The following is a 15,484-nucleotide window of genomic DNA, read 5'->3' as shown; positions in this document are numbered from 1 at the left end:
TTCAATGAAAACGGACAAAGTCTAATAAAAGCAAGTGTCGTCTCACTGGAGAGAATCTTTAGTGGTTGACAGTATAAAGACTTTTTTTTTTTTTACTTTGTCCTTATTGAACATTTACAAACTTTTTCTGGAGGGCATGGAAGGTTTTTTTTTTATTAAATGTTTTTCAGTGGCCCTAATACGCTTCCGTAAAGCATGCAATCATAAAGAGACCGACAGTATAAAGCTTGACCAGCCCTCACGGTGTCTCTGAGAAATCTGTAATCAAATTAAATTTACTGTTACTATTGGCTTTTTCACAACTATGGTTGGGTCTAGCAATTATTACTACGGGAGCCAAAATGTAAGGTTTTTGGCGAACTCACGGGCAGTGCGCTGACGACGAGTGTGAGAAGTATGCACATGCAGTGGAGCAGAGCCAGTTTTAAAATCTCCATCTCTTTTGTTTTAAAGATTATTGAACCCTCTTGTGTAGTTTCTAAATAAAGAGTGAAAATGTCACTGAATTGTTCAGTGGATTTCTTTATTTTGAGCACAAGATGTCGATTTAGGGGAGAGGCTGGAAGATCAAGCAATGGATTTGTACTTTATTTCGGATTAGAACCTAGTTACCTCACAAATTAAAAAAAAATTATTTTTTTTAACTCATGTACCCAGCTCAAAACTGTGATGCAGAGCAATAGTAGCTCTTAATTGTTTCCCCAAGAGAATTCTTATTGAGCAGAACTCGTCTACTTGTTTCAGGCCTCAGTAGTTGAGCATATTTTACAACCAGCCCTTTGGGAAATTTTGTTGCCCACCCTGTTCTAAAAGGTAATTGGGTTTTTCAATAGATACCCCAAAATAAATCGGTACCATCTTCTCTTCAAAGCAATTATACTCTTCATATTTCACGTTTTCAATTTGCTTGTCTTCAACTACAACTACCTTTTGGTTCAGTTGTCATGCATATTGCACAATAAATTATTTTTCTGCTCACTGCCTATAGAATGAAAGAAAATGTGATATTGTTTATCAGTGATCTTCTCAATCATGCTGATACAGTTCAAGATTAAGAAAAGTATCAATAACAAACTTTCTCTTGTTGAAATCATGCTGAAGCCTTCATCTTTGATACGTGTACAACATTAAAGCTAAAAATTGGAATTTAACCTGATAAGGAAAAGCGGCAAAATCCACAAGAGTATAAGAAAATCAGTTTATTGTCTCACTTTACAGAGTAAAAAAAAAAAAAAAAAAAAAGAAATCAGGCCAACACGTGTTGAGCACAAATCTACAAGCATCAAAAAGCTGCCTTCAGCATTAACTCAGGATCCATTAACAGGTGGCTCTTCTTCCATATCCTCATCATCCTCTGCTCGATCCTCTTCGTTTATCTCTTCCCCGGAGCCTCCGTCCATGTGCGCCTCCATCTGTGGAGGCTCCTCGTCTTCCTCCTCCTCCTCCTCCTCTTCCTCCTCCACGGCACCTGGATGGACGTTGATGTCAGAATATGAGATCAGTTATGCATCCGCTTGGACTTCTTTATTGGATTGTTTAATGCGTATTAAAGAATCCAACTGTAGCCGTTATTGTGGCTAAATAGTGCTAATAGAAGAACAAATGCAGGGACGTTTTCCGCTCAAAGCAGCTGAGATTCAGAGAACAGGTCTGGCACTGACCTTGTCGGAGGTCCCGGCCCGGTATCTGCCCCGCCTGCAGCATCCCCTTCAACCTCTCCACCTCTGCCAGGGACGAAGCGTTGGCGATAGCGTTCTGATACACAAACGTTTCAAAGTCAGCTTGTGCAGTCTGATAAATCCAATTCTACATCAACCAAACAGCGCCCCTAAAGGCCTGTCTTATATTACATGCTCTTAGGTATTGTGTTAAGCAGTGTTCCTAGTGACGTGTGGACAAATTTATTTTTGAGAACAAGATAATTTTGGCTCGTGTGGACAGGGCCTGAAATGAGACTGAGAAAGCAGGATGTGAACCTTGATGGCTTCCACATCAGCTTGAGATGGTCCCGTCTTCTTCTCAGGCTGTGCGGGAACTCCAGGAGTGAACCTGAAAGGAACCACACACCTCACTCTGAGCATCTGTGCACACACATGGGCTTCTCTGACCTCCAACCAGTGTAGTATCTTTTCTTCAGTCAAACACACTGATACATCGTCCAGAGACAGCAGTCCTGAAAGCTTCTGGCTAAGATCTGCTGAGTCAGCAGTGCGTGTTATCCTTTTAGTTGTGAAATTTAACTCGTGAATTTTCGGCTGATGGACAAACTATTTGTCTCTGTTTTTGAATGATGGTTGAGGAAGATTTGAGCGAAGAAAAACACTAGAATTTTGTTTTAAATCTGGACTTTGTGTTCATGCTGATTTCAAAGACTTTAAATGTCAAATGGTGCAACTACAAAAGATGATAAGCACTCACTTTATATGCCAAATAAATCAAAATGCAAATGCAAAGTACTCACAGTGGAGTCTGGTATGCAAATATGCAGTGAAAATGCTTCTCGTGTTTTTGAGAAACAGATTTGCATTCAAGTTATTTGAAACCAGGACAAGAAGTTACAGATGAGGCCAGACCTGACGCAGCATTTAAATTTCAAATGGTTTGTAGATGATTTTGATGCAGTTCATGCCAATCTTGTGGTATAAATGATCAATGGCCTTTTAGTTTCTCCAGCCGGGGTCCAGTGCTTCTGAGGAGCTGCTGTCTGACGCGGACATTCGTCTTACGTTTTGGTTCGCCTGGCAATATCCTTTGCAAGCTGAGCCCCCCGTTTGCCCTTGAACATTTTCTCCGCCTCCTGGCGTTCCTATGGCGATATCACACAGTTTCAGTGAGAAAAACAAACGTGGTCATTTGCTGGCTGAGCCGAGCGGGGCGGCAAAACCAGAGCACAGACATCCACAATACACCACCGCAGCTTTACCGTCCATCTCTCACATCCTGTAGAGACATTATGAATTCAGATGTACTTTTGACTCCAACTCATCCTCTTACCTTCAGTTTTACCTTCTGGAAGTCAAGTACGCGGATCTGTGGGACTTTGTTGATGACGTACAGCCTGTAATGCTTCTTGTTTGTCACAGGATTCCTCAACAGGCTACAAAGTCAGTACAGACGTGTCAGATCAGGTCTGCAGACTTGTTCACATTAAAATAATCAACATTTGTAGCCATACCTGAGGAGAGTCAGAGTTTTCACTGAGGCCAGGGGGTCCAGGTCACCCTGCACAACATCAAACAACACGAGTGCCTTGGTGAGCGTCCACTCAAAGTATCTGCCATCACAGTAATTTAAATATAGAGTATTTATACTCACGAGCTCCTGGATGTTGTTGTTGGTGAGGACCAGTTCCGTCAGACTCGGCAGGCAGTGCTCCAGATTCTCACCGACGCGACTGAAGCGACACGTCAGAAGGTTACCAGCATGAAGTGACAACTCCTCACCGAAAACTACAGTTAGATCATTTTCATACCGCCTTTGTGTACCTGAGGTCAAGTCATTCAAAGCGTTTAAAACCATTTTAACGTGCTGACACGCGTTAATATTTTGTTAACTTTCTTGACGGTAACAAGATTTTGCCTTCTGTGGCGAGACTGGTCGCACAGCTGATGATCAGAGGTAAATCCATCTGTATGCTGCTATCTGGCTTTATTTCATTCAGCATGCATGCGCACAATAAGAAGTGACATAAAAAACTAAAACAGGGAGAACATATCTGTCTCACATTGTTCTTCATGACATGCCGAACTCACCAGATTCTGTTGTTGTTCATTAGCAGTGTTTTCAGTCTCCTGAGCAACGGGAAGCCGTCCAGCTTCCTGATCTCATTATCAGAGAAATCTATGGTGTCGAACTGGTCCAGAGTCGCTCCCAGATTTTCAAGAACAGGAATTTTATAACCTGAGAGAGAGAAAGAGAGAGAGAAACGATAAAGAGACATTCTACCTTTGGCAGCAAAGGTACTCTGTTTTAGTTAAAGATATGGATTTGTGTATTAGTTTATCCTTATCCAGTTTATTGAGATTCAGCCTCCAAGATGTTTCCATAAAGTTCAGTATCTCTGAAACGTTATGAATATTATTTATGGTGGAGAGTTTGTTTCCTCTCACAAGGTTGTTGTGATGTTAGCGTCTAGTGTTTTGACCAAGAAATAAACATTTACTATAGTTGTTTCAAAACTAATCTGTGGCAGATTGGATGTTGATTAATGTTTTTCAAAACTCAGAAGCTGAACTGTAGATGATCAGACCCACCCTGACCTGCTACATCTGATATAAGGGCTGAAGAAGAGTCATATCTCACCACAAGGAACAATACCTTTCCATCGGAGGAGACAAAGATCAATAGATTTCTATAGGAAAGATAATCAATAGATTTCTCAAGGGGGGAGATAAGAATCTATAGATTTCTATAGGGAAGATAAAATTCAGATTTATCAAGGGGGAAGTTAGGATTAAAGATTATAAGATTTCTATAAGGAAATCAATACCTTTCCATAGAGGGAGACATGGATCAATGGATTTCTAGAGGGGGAGTTGAGGATCAATAAATTTCTATGGGGTGAAGATAAGGATCATTACCTTTCTGCAGGAAGAAATATGGATCAATACCTTGCTATAGAGGGAGTGCGGTACATTTCGATTCTATGTGGTGTGCTGTGCTCATGCTCACTGATTTTACTGTCCATCTTTAACGTACTTTAGTCAAATTAGCATACTAATGTTGATAAAATATCGGTTACATTAGAGTCACGGGTTATCAGAGGTTGAAATAAGTAGTCCGTAAGAATCTGCATTTCACCGTGGAAGATGTTTGTTAAGTCGCAATTGGTGTTTTGGGATATTTTCATACCAACAGTGGCAAATTAATAATTCAAACACCAGGTGTCATTGTGACAGACAGAAAGCATGTCAAAAATTGGTTAAAACAAAGACCGAAGATGTTAAAACCACAGAGCAGTTACTTTTATGTTTTGATCGGCCGATAAATTTCACGATTTTCTCCTACCGTCATTACAGTTCGTATATTTGAATTTCATCCTCATTTATAAGAGTATTGTCTAGTAATGTTTAAAAAATATACAGGTTTTGAACAATTTGAAGAGGCCCGCCTAAAGCTAGCAGCCCGGTGTTGCGGATTAACTTGTTTGCCGGTTAACTGGTGACCGACGTCCGCTCGTTGCCGCTTGTAACATCGTTATGTTAAACAAGAGATCCACAAAAAGTACACTTTGTTTTAAATGTTGCTAAACAGTGTCCACCAGGACGGCTATTGACTACTGTCTTATTTTTAACATGTGCTGTTACTGGAAGCAACAAGACACCAAAGCGGTCGGTCACCATTTAACAGGACAACCAGTTAATCCGAAACACCGGCTAGCAGACCGGCTAACGTGGATTACATGAAGCCGTGACGTCGTCTTGAGACTGACCTCGTAAATCCAACTCTCTGTCCCGCACAGGGTTGGTGTACTGAGCAGCCTGCTCAATGAGCTCCGCGGAGAGTTTCACCATGTCGACGACAAACACTAGAGGAGTTAAAAGGGTTATTTATGTAGCATGAGGACAAAATCCTCGTCTCGCAGTGTGCAACGCTGCTTCACACAGACCGGGACCGGAAGAGACACTCACTCCTCCAGTACGGTTAACTTCCGCTTTATTTACCATAGCGCCCCTACCGGATGGAGTGCGAAATGAGCCGCTGCAGCCCCAAAACAAAACAAAACATTTTACCGACATAGAACCTAAACAGTACGGAAGAGTTTTAGGGCCACTGAAGAAAAAAAAAATTCGGAGGCTATAAAAAAAAAAAAAAAACCTTCGTGGTCCCAGAAAAAGTCGAAAATCAAAGTCGAGACTTTTTTTTTCACGGTGGAAAAAAAAAGTCCGTCCATCCACATGCCAGCGCTTGTGACTGCTTCCTCAAAATGCACATCAGGCGGTTTAATGAAGTGATGAAAAGATGCTTCAGGACAGAATCTAGCTCATAAACACGGTGCAGTTATCATCAGTATCAGGACTATAAGAGACAGAGCAGCCTGCTGCCTTGTTCCGTCGCGGAAGTTCGTCGAGTACGAAGGACAAAGGCACGGATCCCGGGCTGCTTATTTAAATGTGTTCTTATTAATCAAGGAAATCCTGTGTAAAATCACTTGTCCATAAGCAGTAAGCAACCCGATATAGTCAGAATTAAGTGATTTAATGTGAATTCACATCTACGGGCAAATGATGAGGGATGGAGAGACGGTCTCTCCGTGAAAAAAAAAAAATCTCGACTTTGATTTTCGACTTTTTCTGGGGCCGCGAAGATTTTTTTTTTTAGCCTCCGAATTTTTTTTTTTCTTCAGTGGCCCTAAAACTCTTCCGTATAAACAGCATATCAACAGTTGAAAGCAATATATGTATACGTATATATACTTCTGTATGGTACAGTATATCTGTACATTTGTTGTATATATTCATAATTACCAACATGTGGAAAATCTGTACATTGCACTTCAGTATTAGATGCCAACCGACTTTTCATTATTCTGACTTTGTGTACAGTATATGTATGTGTATATGTGTAATGAAAATAAATTTGAATCCTAATGCTAATCCAAATGTCTTTTGTACAGGTCTTAACAAAAAAATCAGGCAGCTTCAGCTGATCCAGAATGCTGTTGCCAGAGATCTTGCAAACACCAAGAAACTGGACCTTATTACACCAGTTTTCAAAACACTACACTGGCTTGCTATGAGTCAAATGATAGATTTTAACATCTTATTGCTGATCTACAAAGTGCTGAATGGTCTTGGACCAACATATTTACAAGATTTATTAGTTCCCTCACTATAAAGCATCCAGACTGGGACAGGTCTACTATGTGTTCCCAGAACTAGAGCCATACAAAGTGAAGCAGCATTTAGTTTCTATATGCTCTTCACTTTAGGTCCAAACTTGTTGAACACCTGAGGTCTGCTCAAAATCTTGGTTTATTTAACTCAATCAATAAACCTTATTACGTCTGCCAAGGACATAATACATTTTGGAGGTGATCTAGAAGCTTCTTTTTTTTTCTGAGTCCAGGTCAACCATTGGCAGATGTCAGAAATCTCTGATTGCTCTCGTTGTTCACTCCAGCATTCTCATGATTTTAATACTTCACTCATATTCATTCTAATTTTTCACTATTATAAATACATTTTTATTAGCTTCATTTTGAATTCTTCACCATTCAGTCTCCTGTTTTAGTAGCTTTTAAATGTACTTTTATTTCCTTAATATCTTGACGTATCTTTGTGAAGCACGTTGAATTTCCTTGTGTAGGAATAGTGCTATACATATAAATTCTTCTGCTTTGTTTTTTTCCCCCTTATCTGATGAACAGAGTCATCTTGCTGCTGTAGTCCACATATTAGGCGTTTCTCTTGTGTTTTATGGTGTAAGATAAAGTGACAATGAATATATGACAGTGTAGCACGATTAATGCTGTTCATCCTGAAGGAGACCATTATTAAAATGTTTTCAGTGTCAGTATCAGTAGTTTGGAATACAAATAAGAAATAAGACCAAATAAAAGATGACCAAAAGAATCAAGTGTTCATTTTCAATAAAGTGACGTATCTTTGGACTGTGGGGAGAACCTGTAGAAAACCTCACAAACAGATCTGTGCACATGACAAATGCAGTGTCATTCCTGCAACAAAACAAAGGTAAACAGAAAATCAGAAGGTCAGGAGAGAGGTAGCTATGGACACAGAGATTAACTGCTGGCTGGACTGTGTGCTGTTCTGGGTTTCAGCAAGTGGCAGAATCCGTGTATCATAGGGAGCAACTTCACCTTCAAGGGGAAACGTGTCTCCTGCATCAAAGTCCTCTGATTGATAGAGAGAGACTTCTGATGGAGAGGGAGAAGCTTCAGCGCCAAGAAGAAAGGTTTCTGTTGCACCAGAGTCCTCTGCCGTCCATCAGGGTGCAGTGGGACTCGGGCAGGGGTCGGCAACCTTCGACCGTCAAAAAGCCATTTGGAGCCGTTTCTCTATGAACAGAACAGACTGGAACACACGGGGAAAAGGAGACCATGTATTTAGGTTAGCCAATATTCATCATAGATTTTAAACCATTCGAAGAAAGATTGACCACCTTTTCTTCAGTTAGGGGCAGAGTGTGTTTTCCTTGACTTTATGCTCAGTACTAACTGTTTGATCTTGCAAAGATATAGACAATTTCAACACTGTGACCACAAAAAAGAAAAAAAAAAACTTTCAAGTGTAAATGTAAAGGTTATTATAGCAATATTTGACCAGTCTGGTCCACTTAAGATGAAACTTGACTGTATGTGGTCCCTGAAGTACATTTAATCTTATCTAATAATTATTTTGTATACATATTAAATACATATGTATATATGCATTTACAGTGTATACATCTTTGTATTGGTTGTTATATGCTTTTAAATAATCATAAGATATTTGGTGTTTGGTTCGTTTAATATCAACTCGTCCTACATTTTGTCCTTGTGACCCATCCCTCCGAAGAGAAGACACTTGTCTTCTTTGGATTTTAGGGCGTCCCTACATCCGAGGTTTTAATGTATTTACAAATTACTAGTGAACATGACTCCATCTGGAGAGCTTCCTGTCTAGATGTAGTCCTGCTCACTGAGGGATGCAGGCAGCTCTTCGGGAGCACATAGCTGAGTAGCAAGCCTCACACGCACATTGCTTCCTACCAGGTCCCTCTGGCCAACCTCTCCTGAATCGTCTCTATCATCTATCCCTGGTCCTTCCTCCTCCACCTCCATGATGCCACCCGCTGCTGCATCGATGTTACAGAGGATGCAGCAGGTATCAACTGCCTTTGTCACAAAAGAAGACCTCTCCAGATGCGCTCTGTTATGTTCCTCCCTTTGGCGCCGTGTCTGTTGTACCGGGCCTCGACCTGGCCTGTCAATTAAAATTCACATGGAAAACATTTGTTTACTGTGATGTAACCATGGTTAGAATTCATTGCGTATCCTTTGTGTTCATGTTTTTTGATTATTGAGATAAAGCTTTCTTACTTGTAACAGGTTGCTGGTAGGATGTCATAATGGCAACTGGGAGCTGCAGGCATGGGTATCCTCCATCAGAACGTACCCAGCTTTTGGATACAGCGCTTGCTGGTACATTGGTGATCTTTGCAGGATGGTGGCATTCGTCATGCACAGACCAATCGTTGCCAATGTCCATGTCAATAAACGTCCCTTTGGCATCACAAAGACTGCAATATAATGGAGGGGAAAAGTTTTCTGTTTAGGTAACAGATTTTGTTTGTGGGTCTGCAGGAGGAAGAATTTGGATGTGGCACCAATCAATGGCCCCAGCAGCACAGCAGATTACCTGATAGTCAACCAGGAAACAAAACCAGCTCCAATGTTCTCCATCTCCTCCTGTCTGAGGGAGTGGATCACTTTGTGGATGGTGTTCATTAGTTCATCCACAACGCTGTGGATGGTCCGGCAGACTGTTGCCTGTGGCAAACAAAAGATGTCTGCTGTGACACGATAGGAGGCGCCACAGTAAAGATACCAGTAAAGTTAAAAATAAATCCAACGTCAGAATCACATATAATTCAACTGATACCATCGGCATTCACTGAGTTCTGACTTCTCTCAAATAGTCCAATGGAATAGAAGAGTGTACTGACAAAACTAAAACAGATGTTGGCAACAAAATACAATAAAGAAAAGAAGAGGAAAAAAAAGAGGGGGGGGGGGGGGATCTATATTGCTTGCGGTATTGATTTATTGAAGAACATGCCATGAGCAGTGTTAAGGAGACGTCTTGTGCTGAGACCAAAAACAAAACAAAAACCTTCCAGAGATGAAGACTGTTTGATCAGGGTGGATGATTGATGGCATGTGTTCATTTAGTCAGCACGCCATCATTCTAGTGATTATTCAGCTATCAAAACTCTGACGAGCAACGGGACTGTAGCTGGCTGGATCCGTCTCCTCCCTTACTTTTTTCAATATGAGACAAATATTAGACTCGTACAAATTTTAAGGCAGGGTTTTAATAAGTTTTAATATTTCTCTGTATTCATCTAGTGATTTAGAGGTTTGGTATTTTGTCTACGGGGAAAGGAGAGTAATTTCTATTTCCAACAGATGCCTGTCTCAGTTTCAGAGGTAAAAGGTGATTGATAAGCCTGGGAGATACATCTACACCTCAAACCTGTGTGTTTTGGTTTACTGAAGGAGAAGTGTAGCTTGAATATAAGATTATAAAAGTTTAGGATTGTTTGACATTGTCAAGCCAAGATAGGATCTGATATTTGCATAGTTTAAAATGCAAATTTTCAAGAAAACTTCCATCGGATAGGGGCATAAACACACTTTTTGATTAGTTTATTGTTAAGATAAGATATCCTTTATTTATCTCATATGTGGAGAAATTTGCAGTGGTACAACAGGATAGTAAAGAGAAAGAAACACACATAGCAGAAACTAAAAAAGCAGATAAAAATATAATATAATAAATATGTGCACACGGTGCCTACAAGTGTGGACATGTACAGAATTTGGGGGTGGATGTATTGCACATAGTAAATACGTTTTTATAGATTATTATTGTTATTGCACCACTTATTGCACAGTTGGAGTGGAGTGATATTGTCCGGTTGTGGTGTGTCAGTGGTCTACTGGGAGCAGGCTTGGTTGAAGAGTCTGACTGCAGCAGGGAGGAATGACCGGCGGTATCTCTCCTTCAGACACCGTGGCTGTTTTCCTAGACAGTCTACTAAAAGAGATAATGAGCCCAAAGTTGATGGAAACTGATTTCTCAGAACAAAGAGGGCTGGTGAAAGTGGGCAGCCCTGCTGTGCAGAACGCTGTTAATAGGAAATGGGTTGATCTGGCACCATTGGTTAAGATGGAGCATTAAGACTGGCGCATAACAACTTAACTCAGGCTATAAATGTTTCACCAAATCCAAATCTGTGCAATGATTCAAACATGTAAGGCCACACAACTAGGTCAAAGTCCTTATGTGCATCCAAGGATAAGACTGATGTACCTTTGGTCCCAGCATATTTTATTTATAAAGTGTTAAGAACACATCTTACGTTTAAAAATGAAAACTTGTTAGGTCAGAGTGGATGATTGATGGCGTGTTTGTTCAGCTGACACGTCATTATTTCAGTAATTATCTTCCTATCAAAACTCTGAAGGACAATCAAACTGTAGCTGCCCGGATTCGTCTCCTCCCTCCCTCCCTCCCTCCCTCCCTCCCTCCCATTGCTCTTTGAGAACACAAAAGTACAGGATAAATCGACTCGTCAGAGCCGCAAAAAAGATCCAATTCATTGATCCTGCAAGATTTGCATGACATCTTGGAAATCACGCTACTGGGCCATCTCTTTTGGTTTCTGGTCTGGAAAAATCAGGATCTTACTGCCGTTATATTCTATAGGTTGCATCCTGCCGCGGCGCGGTATCAACTCTTTATCCTGAAAGAGGTGGTGCGTGCCTGGATGGTGCGCAGTCTGGCGTTAGCGGCCGGCCTTTGCTGCAGCACGCACGAGCCACTGTAACTGATGGGGAAAGTAGTATTCTAGTAGTTTTGGTATTAGCTAGGAGACAAATTTCAATGGTCTGCCCTTATCTCCATCCTCTTGTATCCCGACAATCTTGATACTGTCCCTCAGAGAGCGAGCTTCCCCGTCCAGCACTTTGGTTTGGAGTTGGTTGTTGTGCTTTGTCACTTCAAGCTCCTGTACACAAGCTTCATTGTAACTTACTTCTAGCTAGCTGCTCCTGTGGGCTGGTCGTTGACGACTTTAGACCTGGAGGAAACATTCGTCTTTGGCATGGATTGAATTTGTGATCGTTTGAAGATGAGGTTGTAAACATGATGCTTAACTGGTGAGATGTGGTTGAGATGAACTTTCAGAAGGTCACGGAGAAGAGCACATAAACAACAAGTCAACGTCCTACACTTTAATTATAAATGTCGAGACAAATAACCATTTGGTTTCTAGATCTGACTCGCTGTTTCCAGCCCAATACACAATGCAAAACCTGCCCACCTGATTTAAACCAGCCCAAAACTTAACCTCTGTAATTTTCATATTAAAACCCTAAAACTGTTATATGCATAATGAACACATCATCAGCACATAACTGCGCTAAATAAACAAAGAAAATCGGTGATACAAACAGGCTCCCCAAGAAGCCCAATTGGGTGGAAATCTGACAACACTGATCTTCTCCAAGAGAGTGGCCTGGACAGACACGGCTCATCATACAGACACAGAAACAACCTGTTCTCAGCAGAGCTCACCAGAGGAGCTTTTAGACTGGCTGAAATCCAGGACCAAGGCTGGATTTGGGGAAATACACTTTGAATTCAATGTTGTTGGACCTCGTACACCGATGTGAAATTGTTGAAAACCTGTATAGTGTGGGACCTTTAATTATCAACCACATGTGCCTAAATGTGTTGGTAGGTGAAGATGTGTGTGTTTCTACATCTGGTAAAAAAAAAATGGAATCGAAGATCTTGTAGGTTTAAGTTGAATGACGAGAAACAAATGTCAGTCAAGGAGTCCGCATGCGTCTGTATAGTCACCTCTGTTCTGATACGTGTGTTTGCACACAGCTAAAGCCGAACAGTCAAGCAGCCGTGTGAGCCATTCATCACCTTCTTATGTGAGAGCCGTGGCCGCATCCTGCTTGGGGATTACTCCTCTTTGCAGAAGACTTCTGTGGCGAAGGTGTTGAAGGGAGAGAGAGAGAGCGATCAAGCCTAAGCTGTGATGACAAACCAGACACACTCAGTGGCTGGAAGCACAGGGCGGGACACTAACACCGACACTGTTGGCAAGGCTGGGCCTCACATACAAATCTAATTTTTCACTGAAGACCTGCCAAGAGGAGGAAACAAGCACTTGGCAGAGTATTAGCACATAAGGATGTTTACTCATTTAACAGTTATTTAGCATCAATGAAAAGTAATTACTGTCAAAGTAGATCTGTCAGCAATTCCAGTACAAGTAAAATACTGTGTAAACGCCAAACATCCATCTGACCTGGTGTCCGTTTACATCCTCATCTTCTTTCTGAGCACCTACCTGTGGTGGAGGAGTCGGAGTATCATTGGGTATTAATCAGCATGACGATAGGGTGAATACATCGTCAGTTCAGAGCCGATGTGGAGTTTGCACATTTTTGTGCATGTGTGGATTTTCTCTTAGTACTCTTTATTCCTCTCACAATGCAAAGATGTACATACTGGGCAGTCTAATTGATTACAAATGTTTGCTCAGAGTTGACTGAAGTCCTTTCCAGGATGTAGCTGAACTCACAAGTTAGCAAGCATTGTCTCTCTCCCTCCGAGTACTGTACAGTACCAAACTCCTGCAGTGAAATAGCATCTCGATCACCAGACAAAACCGTCTGGGATTGCAGGTGGTGTGTGGATGGACCCAAGCAGAGACTCACAGAGTTCCGTAAAAAACAGAGTTTATTCATGTCGAGGGGACACGAGGGCGACAAGAGGAGCAACGATCCAACAAGGACAACAGAGGGAGAGGGGGCTTAAATACACAAGGAATTGGCGGACACAAGTGTAACAAAACGATGGGTGCACACAGAGGGATAAGGCCATTGGTTAATTGGAAACACGAGGTGAGACACACAGGGGCATACACAGAGACCTGACAAAAACTCAGTTTTCTGCTCAGTATACATAAACACCTTCATGTATGGTTCAGTTTCATTGGCAGGATGTTGAAATTCAACTGTAGTCTTCTGCACTGAGAGAGGTGGATGTATAAATGGATGCTTCAGGACGGTAGAGGACATGCAATGTAGTTAACATTAATTAAAACTGGTGTACAAATCAAAAACATGATAACCCAAACTAGCTTCTTTTCATTGTAATCAGATTATATTTTGAGATCAGCTTTGTTTGAAATTCTGTGTAAATCTCACATTATAAAGTTCAGTTTGATGCAGTTGGAGGACATGTATAACATTTTTAAAACTAATATTAGAACTTGTGTGGCATCCCCCAACTGGGAAATGTCCCCACAAAGTGCTCGAAGATGATGGACACAAGATTATTACATTAATGGAAGACAATATATACACATGATGTAAATATACAAAGTACAAATTAAACAATATTGGTGAATGGCCGTTTTTCCATTACAAAACAAAACAAAGTATAATCATTCAGAGAGAAAAAACCTGTACACAATTATTACATTATTGAATTATACATTATTGACTAAGGTTGTTTTAATTAAGGTTAAATAAATGTATAAAGAACTTTTAAATACATATTAATGCCGATGAGGTAATCTGGCGATCTGTGGCTTACATGTGGGCCACATTCTCAAACTTTGTGGCATAAATTCACCAAAAATGAAACGACTATTGGTTTGAATGAATGAATTAAATTTAATTATTTTGAATAAACATATAAAAACATAGATTCAGTAACATTATACATGAAACACACAAATATATTGGAAAATATTTCACAGTTAATTATAGGATGACGTATTTAAACGTTGAAATCAGCCAATTTACCTTGGTTAGTTCAGTTATTCATTCATTCAAATTCATACATTTCCAGACTTAGTTTGTCCTCTTCATTTAATTTGTGGACATATTTCTGAATCCTTGATTCATCGGTCATTCAATAGTTAAATTGATGAAAGTGTTATAGGTTGCAGTCACTACAGTATTTCCAACAATGTGCTACAAAATTAATTATAAATGATGAATAATTAATTATTATTGAATCCATTCAAAGAAGGACTGGGAATTAAAGTAATTAAGAATGAACATTGTAAAAATCATTAACTCAATTAATTGATTGATTAATTACATGGCAGTACTGGATGTTTCCCAGTGCAGCTGAAAAAAACATCCTGTAGTAGATGGAACAGAGTCCCCTGAGAGAAAGTGAAGAATAAACATAAACTTTACTTCCAGAAAGCAACTTCCCACATCCTGCACACAGACTCTACAAAAGTGAAAGTCAAAGTAAACATCCCTTTTAACGCAATATTATAGAAGAATTTCCAGTCTTGACTCAGTGATCACTGTGTTTTCAACCCATGAATAGTCTGTAAGTCTTTATTGACATAAAACACAGTAGAGTTTCTTATAGAAGCATCGCAGGATGTATATCCTGGATAGAGTGAGCTGAGTCACTGTGGCTTACCCAACACAAGCCCTACAGTCTCTCTCCTCCTTAGAGCAACACACATGACAACTGACATCTTATGAAATGTCACTCGTAAATCATTTGTGACAAACATCAGCGCGCATCATGGTCCGGTTTGGGTTCGTTAATCATGTCTTCATGCTGATTGGACGACTCACTGGGTAACCTCCACTGAACTGCACAATCAATATGAGCAATGACTCATCACTAAAACCTCAAGTGTCATTGATACTGTGACAATTTAAAGTTTGCACCACTTCAGTATCTTTATATTAGATTAC

At 40.4% G+C, this 15,484-nt stretch overlaps 1 protein-coding gene across 1 annotated transcript; it reads right to left on the bottom strand.

The window, feature by feature from the left end:
* Positions 1–1,179: 1,179 nt before the first annotated feature.
* On the bottom strand, positions 1,180–5,652 carry snrpa1 (small nuclear ribonucleoprotein polypeptide A'). Its single transcript, XM_080488836.1, has 9 exons — positions 5,432–5,652; positions 3,753–3,900; positions 3,316–3,394; positions 3,176–3,222; positions 2,995–3,097; positions 2,727–2,806; positions 1,977–2,049; positions 1,662–1,755; positions 1,180–1,468 (listed from the first exon to the last, which is right to left on the bottom strand). Exons 1-9 carry the CDS (start codon positions 5,511–5,513, stop codon positions 1,308–1,310), a joined length of 867 nt encoding a protein of 288 aa, XP_080344962.1. The 5' UTR covers positions 5,514–5,652; the 3' UTR covers positions 1,180–1,307.
* Positions 5,653–15,484: the final 9,832 nt, after the last annotated feature.

This window comes from Lipophrys pholis (assembly GCF_963383615.2).
Source record: "Lipophrys pholis genome assembly, chromosome: 2".
NCBI lineage: Eukaryota > Metazoa > Chordata > Actinopteri > Blenniiformes > Blenniidae > Lipophrys > Lipophrys pholis.
Note: the sequence above shows the minus strand (reverse complement) of the source record. Positions and strands in the feature narration are given on the sequence as shown.